The sequence below is a fragment of the Zootoca vivipara genome, chromosome 1, assembly GCF_963506605.1.
Source record: "Zootoca vivipara chromosome 1, rZooViv1.1, whole genome shotgun sequence".
NCBI lineage: Eukaryota > Metazoa > Chordata > Lepidosauria > Squamata > Lacertidae > Zootoca > Zootoca vivipara.
Window position 1 is genome coordinate 115,962,041 of NC_083276.1, and position 10,437 is coordinate 115,972,477.

Genomic DNA, 10,437 nt, shown 5'->3' on the forward strand with positions numbered 1-10,437 from the left:
GTGCAGGGAAAGGTTCAAGCAAGAAGCCAAAGAAAGTTTGGAGATGCACTTGGCTCAAGGCCCAGGAATTGTCCCTTTGAGAAGACACTGTCCTCAGAGGTGTTGGATGGAACCTGGCTAAATCTGGACAGAGGGGGTTATAAACGGCCTCGGTACAGTATACCTGAAGGAGCGTCTCCACCCCCATCGCTCTGCCTGGACACTGAGGTCCAGTGCCGAGGGCCTTCTGGCGGTTCCCTCGCTGCGAGAAGCCAAGTTGCAGGGAACCAGGCAGAGGGCCTTCTCGGTGGTGGCACCCGCCCTGTGGAACGCCCTCCCATCAGATGTCAAAAAGAAAAATAACTACCAGACTTTTAGAGGGCATCTGAAGGCAGCCCTGTTTAGGGAAGCTTTTAATCTTTAAGAAATTGGTGTATTTTAATATTTCTGTTGGAAGCCGCCCAGAGTGGCATTATTATTATTATTATTATTATTATTATTATTATTATTATTATTATTATTGTTCCTTCATCACCCACCAACTTTTGTAGTTCATATTGGTGTACTTTGGAGCTATCCAAGGTGCTGATTCTCCAGCTTTCCTTTCCGGGCTTGTGGGTTCCCATTGCGCATGGATTACAACACATGCAAACCATGTCAAGCTGCATATGGCGGTGGTTTCACACAACCAGTTAAGCACAGCAAATGTCAAGCAGCTGTCACAGGTCCATTGACTGGCAGAGGTTTCACTCACGTAGCAACTTCTTCCAAAAGAAGTGGCAGATTGTTGAAATAGAACTGATGCTATGTGGTGTAGTAGTTGTCTGAGCACTCCAAAGATAATTTATTGTTTTGATTATATCTGCTTTTGTGTGTGTGTGTCTCTTCAAGTAATATTTACCTGTTTATTGTACATGATGGTGTCAAAGGCAATTAAGAAATGGACGGCGAGGAGCAGGACAATAAATGATGTTTAGTGTAGGTCAGGCGACGGTAGCTTGGGAAAAACAGCCCCAGATTAGGATTCATGGGTCAGAAGTTGCTAGTGACTGGGCTATTACGTCTACAAATTCTACAAAAAAAATTAAAAGGTTATGGGCATTTTTATTTCCCCATTCTAATCAATGGGGAGGCATCCACAGTTCAGAAAATGAAATGAAGCGAGGCTCTACCTTCAATGCAAACCAAAGGCAATGTTTCTGAGGCTCTGAACCACAGTGACCCCCTATTTGAAGCACTAAAACTTGAAAGGAATTAGGCTGAACATATATTTTAGATAGCTAGCAAGGTAGGAGTCAGAGCAGTTATTCTAAGAAACTCTTCTGACAAAATTGCTTAAGCTGACCACCCAGCTAGCATTAAGCAGACATGACAATAGACCACAGAGATTTCAGAGAGATTTTTGGATGCCTGGTGTTAAAAATGTATGACCCAACAGATGACAGCTCTGTCCCCTCATAGATGAAGAGAAAGGAGGTCACACTCTACGAGGTTCTGATTTCAACTACAGCAACAACAAAATCCTACACAACAAATGTGTAATTTGATGTTGTCAGGAGTCCTGTAAATTATAACTTGACATGTCAGGCACTGAAAGATCCTGTTGGAGAAAAAGCAGGTGAAAACATGTATTTTATGTTACCATTCCCCCCAACAAACCATTATTCCCAACAGAAAATTCCTCAGGATAGTTTAGGGTGGCACCCAATTTATCTGTTCATTAATTGCTTATGATGTATGTCAGTATCTGACAAAATAGCTGAAATATACTCGGAGTCGAGAGTGAATTTCATGCTCTTTATTCAGCTCATATTCATCAAGGAGAAGAAGAGAAGACGAATGGCTCTTTTCCCAACCATCTGCTTATATACATTATTTACACAATGGGCCTTGCGTGATTGGCTACTTCAGGGCTACACCTGTGGGCCAATTATATTGTGGATTGACTTCTGCCTGCAGCCTGATTGGCTGCTCCTACAGGCCAATCAGGTAGCAGATTCACTTCTGCCAGCCGCCTGATTGGCTGCTCCCGCAGGCCAATCAGGTTGCGGATTCACTTCCACCTGGAGTTGGATTGGGTAGCTCCCGCTGATTCTGAATCCTATTGTTCTAGGATTCAGCTCAGTACATAACACCCCTCCCCTCTAAGTTCCAGTCCTGCCCGGGAAGTTGCATTCGTAGTCCCCAAGGTCTGCAGGCCGCCTCCGTGTGCGTTGTGGCCTGGGGTGTTCCTTGGTCAGGGGTTCTGGTTCTGGCTCGTGTTCCGAGGCTGCTGGCTGTGCCGGGGCTGTCTGGTCTGGCGCCACTGAACCACTAGGTTGTGACTCTGGTTCCGGTGTCCTTCCAGCCTCGGGGCGCCCCTCTGTGCCTACTGCTTCTGCTTCCCCTGCCCACCCCTCTCGCTCTACAGGCCTCACTGCCCTGCTGTCCCCTTGGGACCCCTCTGTCCCGCTCTCCTCCTGGGTTCCTCCTGGGAATCGTCGCCGTAGCTGGTCGCAGTGGCGGCGCCAACATTGCCCCCCTTCCGTTAGTACCTCGTACGACACGGGACCGGTCACCTTGGTGACTGTGGCGGGTACCCATGCTGGGCCTGCCCCAAAATTCTTTGCATACACTGGGTCCTGGGCCACAAATGTCCGGGGGTTCCTGCCTTTCCCCACCACTACCTCATCCTGAGCTCTGTCGGTCCAGTCTAGTTGCAAGGCGCCGGCCCATGAGTAGTTCAGCTGGGCTCCGGCCCGTCGTTGTGCTTGGGGTGCTGTGCTGTGCTAGAAGAAATGCGGCAAGGCGGTATTCCCAGTCCCCTTGTGTTATGCGGCGGAGGCTGTCCTTGGTGGTCCGCACCATGCGCTCCGCTTGGCCATTGGTGGCAGGGTGGAATGGTGCTGAGCGGATGTGGCGGATGGCGTTCTGCGCTGTGAAGGTCTGGAACTCCTCTGACGTGAATGCGGTTCCATTGTCCGAGACGAGGGTGTCAGGGAGCCCGTGGGTTGCAAACAGCTTACGTAGTACCCGGATGGCTGCCGCCGTAGAAGTGGACGGTACCAGTGCGACCTCCAGCCATTTGGTGTAGGAATCCACCACTATGAAGAATGTTTTTCCCTGGAAGGGGCCAGCGAAGTCCACGTGCAAGCGTGACCATGGATGTCGGGCGGACTCCCAGGGCTGGACTGGGGCCCTTGGGGGATCCGGGCGGGATTCTTGGCAGGTCTGGCAGTGTTGGACCCAGGCCTCTATCTCTCTGTCAATCCCCGGCCACCACACATAACTCCTGGCAAGGGCCTTCATCCTCACTACCCCTGGGTGTGTCTCGTGTAGGGCTGTGAGGACCCTTTTGCGGAGGGGCTGGGGAACAACAACCCTGCTTCCCCATAACAGGCACCCCTTGTGGGCCGACAGTTCATGTTTGCGGTTTGTGTAGCCAGCGAATTCTGGCCCGGGGCTGCTGCTGGGCCATCCTCGCCACACCCAGTCCAGGACCCGGGAGATGACCCTATGTTTTGTGGAATGGTGCGCAACTTCTTGTGCCTGAATGGGTCGGTCGGGAAGCAGCTCCAGGGTCATAACCTCTTGCGCAGGCGCTGGGTCGGGGCCTGTTTCTGGTAGTGGTAGCCTGCTGAGTGCGTCTGCGTGGCCCATCGCCTTCCCAGGGCGGTGGATTAGTGCATACTGGTAGCCGGCAAGGAAAATTGACCACCTGAGGACACGTGGAGACAACACTTGGGGGGTCTGCTTCTCGGGGGCAAACAGGCCAAGCAACGGCTTGTGGTCAGTCACTATGGTAAAGGGCCGCCCGTACAAGAAATCATGGAATTTTTTTACGCCCTTCACGATTGCCAGACCCTCCTTGTCAATCTGTGAGTAGTTTCGTTCGGCTGCAGCAAGCGTCTGGGAGAAGTATGCCACCGGCACCTCTCTTCCATCCGGGAGTTGGTGTCCCAGGACAGCGCCGATGCCATAGGGAGAGGCGTCGCATGCCAGCACCACTGGCAGCCTCTCGTCGAAGTGTGCCAAGACCGAGTTCGAGACGAGCAAGTCCTTGACTGCCTGGAATGCGGCCCTTTGTCCTTGAGGCCCGCCGTCTGGAAACGGTGCAGGACGGAGCGGAGGCGGTCCTCAAATTCCTCTGGTGTGGGCCCGGCGATCAGTACATCATCGAAGAAGGGGGTGACGCCAGGAATCCCTTTAAGGAGAGAGTCCATTAGATTCTGGAATATGCCTGGTGCCACGCTAACGCCAAATTGCAGCCGCTTTACTCTGAATGCCCCTCTGTGCGTCACAATCGTCTGAGCCTCTGCTGTGGCTTCGTCCACAGGCAACTGTTGATACGCTTGGGCCAAGTCCAGTTTGCCAAAGATTTTTGACCCAGCCAGGGTGGCGAGGACATGGCTGACCACTGGCACTGGGTATGCATGGGCCGTGAGAGCCTTGTTTATGGTGCATTTGTAGTCTGCACAGATGCGGACCGAACCGTTAGGCTTGACGGGTGTGACAATTGGAGTTTCCCAGGGGGCGTTGGGCACCGGCTCCAGCACTCCTTGCTCCACGAGCCGGTCCAATTCCTCGTCTATGCGGGGTTTCAGGGCGAACGGAACCCGGCGGGCCTTGTGCCTGATGGGTCGTACAGCGGGGTCTAGCTGTAGGGCAATGGGGGGTCCTGTATATCGTCCCAATGCCCCATCGAAAACCCCTGGAAACTCTTTGCATATGGCGTCCACGTCCACTTGTAAGCTAGTGCGGTTCACCCCGGTAACGGCTAGCCCCAGAGGTCCAAACCATGCCAGTCCCAGTAAGCTAACGTAGGGGCCCTTAACTACCAGCAAGTCCAATTGTTGCTTTCGCCCTCGATATTGCACCCTGAAGGTCCCCACCCCCATTGTAGGGACCTTACGTTTCTGGAAGTCCCGGAGGGTGAATGGGGCCGGCCTTAGTTTGGGACCCCCATTAGGGCACAGTTCCCTTAATGTTCGGGCCGAGATTATGGATAGAGTTGAACCCGTGTCCAGCTCCATGCGGCATGGGGCTCCCTCTATCTGTACCTCTATATAAATTTTCTCTGTGCTGGGATGGGGCAACTGGAATACCTGGTAGTCCGTGATCTCCGTCGAGTTGCCTTGGTGCATGGTGCCGTGTGACCTGGGGCTACTGGGTCGGTCATCTGATGCTTGTCGACGGGTGAGTCGAGCCCGACACACCCGGGCGATGTGTCCCAATTTTCTGCACTGCCTGCACTCTGTGTTGCGGAAACGACAGGTCCTCCTCTCGTGGTTCTCCCCGCAGCTTGCACAGTTCCCTCCTTCTCGTCGAGGCTGCTGTGGTGTGTGTGCTGCTTGAGTGCGCCGCTGTACTCGGTGTACTTCCTCCCTGTCAGATTCGGATTCGTCGGTGAGGTCTTCGTGGTAGACCCTCGGTTGGGATGGCGGGGCCGGTCGTGCCTCTTGCGTTGACCTCTCGGCGGCTTCGGTTGCCAGGGCTTCCTCCAGAGCAATCTGGAACGTGAGGTCTTTTTTGGCGTAGAGGCGTCGTTGCAACATCTCGTCCCTCAGGCCACCGACGAGGCGGTCACGAAGCATGTTCTCCAACTCTGAGAAGTTGCATAACCGGGCGGCTTGGCGGAGGGAGGTCACAAACCCAGTTATGGTTTCCCCCGGGGCTTGCCGCTTTGCGTAGAAGGCATTTCGGCAAGCTACCACCGAGGGCTGTGGTGAAAAGTGCTCCTTCAGCCGTTCCATTATTGTTTTATAAGAGACGGTAGCGACATCTCTAGGTGCAAGGAGAGCCCGGGCGATTTCAAACGTCTCCTCTCCACAGACGCTGAAGAATGTCGCCCTCTTCATGGCATCGTTGGTGACTTCTTTCGCTTGCAGGAGGAAGTTGAAACGGGCGGCGTACCCTTCCCAGTCTCCTGATGCTGGTTTGAATGGCAAGAAGCTGCTGTCGGTTGCCATTCTGGGTTCCTTGGGTCCTGGAGCTGAAGCCTGGATGCACGGTGCGATGCAGCGGTGCAGCAGGTGGCGGTGCTGCGGTGCAGTGCGTGGTGGCAGTCAGCTCAGCAGGATCCCATCCTCGTCGCCAGTGAAATATACTCGGAGTCGAGAGTGAATTTCATGCTCTTTATTCAGCTCATATTCATCAAGGAGAAGAAGAGAAGACGAATGGCTCTTTTCCCAACCATCTGCTTATATACATTATTTACACAATGGGCCTTGCGTGATTGGCTACTTCAGGGCTACACCTGTGGGCCAATTATATTGTGGATTGACTTCTGCCTGCAGCCTGATTGGCTGCTCCTACAGGCCAATCAGGTAGCAGATTCACTTCTGCCAGCCGCCTGATTGGCTGCTCCCGCAGGCCAATCAGGTTGCGGATTCACTTCCACCTGGAGTTGGATTGGGTAGCTCCCGCTGATTCTGAATCCTATTGTTCTAGGATTCAGCTCAGTACATAACAATAGCAATTCTTAAAGTTTTCCACTGTATCTCATCCAGTGCATTGTCTTTGTCTCGCGTGCTGTTTTATTGATTTCTTATTTATCAATATCTATATCAATATTGCTGCTTTTCAGCTCGACAGAGCCTATGAGCTATCAAAACATCAGCAAACCATTAAACAATCACATTCAGTCTCCATTTGTATGTGAGAAGGATGGGCAGTGATAGATTAAAGCTGTCAGTTGGACAAAGTGAGCCTTATCCCCAGCAATTAAACAATTTAGCTAAATATTTTTATACTGCTTTTAAAGCCCCATTTATATGTCACTTCTTGGGACCCCCCAAATTAGCCCACAAACAATCAGTAAACCATAAAATCAGTTTTAAAAACAAATAATTTATCCAAACACCATAAAAACATAGGAACACCTCTGGGGATCTGACGGCGTAAAAAGCAAATCCAAACAAAACTTTTTTAAAAAAGTCTGTGGCTCAACAAGTTTCTTGAGGGTGTGACTTTCAGAACTTTGGCACCACCACCAAAGAAGCCCTGCCCTGCAAATTCACCAAACACACCTCTCCTGTGGGAGAAAGGGTGGGCTATAAATTGAAATCATCACTGTTTTGGTTTCTACGGCCACAGCAGCTGCTGTAACTCTCCAGTTGGCTTGACTTTAACACCCTGATGGCACACTCTTCCATTGTCTCTCAAGACACACACGGGTGCCAAAAGCAGCATCACCATCTTAGCACACTTTCTTCCCTGCTCAGTGGGGAAACGGTCCACTGAGTTTAATACTCCCCGGATTGTACTAACAATGTACTTGCATGTGAGGCAAGGCTTCTGGGAGATGATCAGACTCTCGACACCTTTAATAGTCTCGGGTTGTGCTTCTCCCCCCCCCCTGCCCCTGCAGTAGAATTTCTCCCTCAAGATGCAGTCTTGTCTCCCCACTACCCTCCTCCTTAAAACATCGCTATGATGCTCTTTGCTGCTCTAATGAGTAAGGCTACAGGAACATGTCACAGCTCCTTTAAGTGCACTATACTGACCTCTGATAGCATACAGCCAGTTTTAGTCTCCATCATTATTGCAGAAAGTGCTACCTTTTAAGCGGCACAGCTGTTTCAATCTTGTAAGAACTCAGGCTGACCTGCGTTAAGGTTGCAGCCTGTTCCAGATCTTAGAGAACTCTGTTATTTTTCGAATAACACTCGCTTTCCAGCTGTTGTCCTGGTATTTCTTTCTTTCCTTCGCACATACACCATCCCCAAGAAACATAAGGCACATGTTATAAAACAAAATCAAAATTAAAGCATATCTTAAACGGGCCAAAAAAAAAAATTGAAGAAGCTTAACAGTATGATTTTTCAAGTACATAGTGATTGCATTTACTGCCTTTATTTTACATTTTGTGCCAAACATAGTTTTGTCTTGCAGACTTCCTTTGAAAAGCCATTGAACAGGTTTTTAGCAGGCTTGCTGAGGCTGTCTTGCTTTATTTGCCTTTTATGCAACATGAGAGCTGTCCCTGCACAGCCATCCTGCCCGACTAATGAAACATTTGCTTAACCTCATCCCTTGTCCTTTGTTCAAACATATCCCACTAATTCACATACATATTTTTTTCCTTCACTTTCTGACAGCAGACCTGATAGCTACATCACAAAATTATGACATGTGGGGTATAAATAATAAAATTCCTCCTCCTCCTCCTCCTCCTCCTCCTCCTCCTCCTCCTCCTCCTCCTCTTCTTCTTCTTCTTCTTCTTGGCTTTCGTTTGATCTATAATCTACCATGCTTTTGCAACCACTATCTTGATCTGGTGACTCTTTACAGGGATGGTTGGTCCAATTACACATGGGGATTTGCAGGTGAGACCCACACCACCTTGGCTTAGCTGTGTTGTTACCTCCATGCAGCATCGTATATGATTTGACGGGGACACGGGTGGTGCTGTGGTCTAAATCACTGAGCCTCTTGGGCTTGCTGATCAGAAGGTCAGTGGTTCGAATCCCCATTGCTCTGTCCCAGCTCCTGCCAACCTTGCAGTTCGAAAGCAAACCAGTGCAAGTAGATAATTAGGTACCGCTGCGGTGGGAAGGTAAACAGTGTTTCCGTGCGCTCTGGTTTCTGTCACGGTGTTCCGTTGCACCAGAAGCGGTTTAGTCCTCCTAGCCACACGACCCGGAAAGCTATCTGTGGAGAAACCCTGGCTCCCTCGGCCTGAAAGAGAGATAAGTGCTGCAACCCCATAGTCGCCTTTGACTGAACGTAACCATCCAGGGGTCCTTTACCTTTTATATGATTTATTTCTGAGCATGGCATAGAAATGGAAACAAGAAGAATTAGCGATGATAGAAGAATGGCAGATGAAATTAATGGACTACGCAGAATTGGATAAGATGACAGGGAGAATTCGAAACCGGCGGGATCAGAAGTTCTTGAAAGACTGGACTAAATTTGAGAAATATTTGAAAGAAAATTGTAAACAACAAACCACGCTAGTAGGCTTGCAGGAAGTTTTGTAAGGAGAACTATATGGAATATTACAGAGAAAATATAGGAGAATTAAAATTGGTTATTGTTTATTAAAAGTAATAGTGGATTAGGGACTACAAGAAGAAATTAGGAAGATTGGAAATCTTAGAAGTGGTTGATGGAAGTCAAAAATATTGGTTAAGATATGAATGCAAAATGATGTGTAAAAATATATGCAAAAACTAATAAAAATATGATTTATTTTTGAGAAGACGTGTAGATGATTGTTTGGTATGCATAGGACTGCAGCCTTGATGCTTGAGTCTATCCATGTTTAGTAATCCCATTGGTGCAGTGGGTCCTGTTCCCATGTAAGGTGTGCACAGAATTAGAGCTTAGGTATATGAAAAGCCAGCAGCAGTCGATGAAAGGTTAGCAATGTCGCGCCCTGCCCCCCTCTCTGATACCTCCTAGCAGCACACAGTACTTATTACCCTGAGTGAAGCCTGGAGAATATTCTAAAGAAAACCAACCCCTTATTTTTGCAGCAGACTTTGCGGTAAATATATGTTCTACCTAGGAGAATGGGAAGAGCATGTTGGTGACACAAACCACAAGGTGGGTCTTTTTTATTTTATTTTTGCGGTATCATTGTGCTGCCTTAAACATTGTTTTTAATCAAGCAGAGTTGCTGAAAGACTGCTTGACTTCGGCACGTGTTTCCGTTGTACAATGAGCTCTGTGTTGGGAGAGTGGCATTGGTTTTCAGGTCATTCTATTGAGGCACTCTTTTATTTCCACAACTTCCATGAGAAGTGGAACATTTCGGTATCTAGAGCTATACTTTTCTGAACCATCCGTAAGAAGTGAGCAATACACTGCCATGGAGCTACATGGAGCTCCTAGGACATTTTGGAGCACAATTCAAAGTGTTGGTGCTGACCTTTAAAGCCCTAAATGGGCCTTGGCCCAGTATACCTGAAGGAGCGTCTCCACCCCCATCATTCAGCCTGGACACTGAGGTCCAGCTCCGAGGGCCTTCTGGCAGTTCCCTCATGGTGAGAAGTGAGGTTACAGGGAACCAGGCAGAGGGCCTTTCCTGTTTGCGCTTCCACATATGTCAAACAGATAAACAACTATGTGATTTTTGAAAGACATCTGAAGGCAGCACTGTTCATTAAAGTTTCTGATTAGATCCCAGAATGTCCCGCTTTTCCCTAGGATGTCTCTATTTTCATTGGCGAAATGTTGGAGGGGATGAAGTTATCCGACCCCTGAGCCATCTGAAGGCAATCCTGTATAGGGAAGGGTTCTTTTAAAAAAAACAGTTTAATGTTTTATTATGTTTTTATATATGTTGGAAGGAGGAGGAGGAGGAGAGTTTGGATTTGATATCCCGCTTTATCACTACTCGAAGGAGTCTCATCTCAAAGTGGCTAACATTCTCCTTTCCCTTCCTCCCCCACAACAAACACTCTGTGAGGTGAGTGGGGCTGAGCGACTTCAGAAAAGTGTGACTAGTAGCCCAAGGTCACCCAGCAGCTG

The 10,437-nt window shown here is 49.2% G+C and overlaps 2 protein-coding genes across 2 annotated transcripts; both read right to left on the reverse strand.

Annotated features, from left to right (window-relative positions):
- Nucleotides 1-1,531: 1,531 nt before the first annotated feature.
- On the reverse strand, nt 1,532-4,017 carry LOC132591911 (uncharacterized protein K02A2.6-like; the record flags this gene model as incomplete). The annotated part of the gene is made up of 2 exons (XM_060272880.1): nt 1,532-1,579; nt 2,680-4,017. Coding segments are annotated over 2 exons (1,386 nt in total), but the record flags the coding sequence as incomplete, so codon positions are not given.
- A 77-nt stretch (nt 4,018-4,094) lies between these two features.
- On the reverse strand, nt 4,095-6,410 carry LOC132592877 (uncharacterized protein K02A2.6-like; the record flags this gene model as incomplete). Its single annotated transcript, XM_060281059.1, has 1 exon — nt 4,095-6,410. A coding segment is annotated over exon 1 (1,833 nt), but the record flags the coding sequence as incomplete, so codon positions are not given.
- Nucleotides 6,411-10,437: the final 4,027 nt, after the last annotated feature.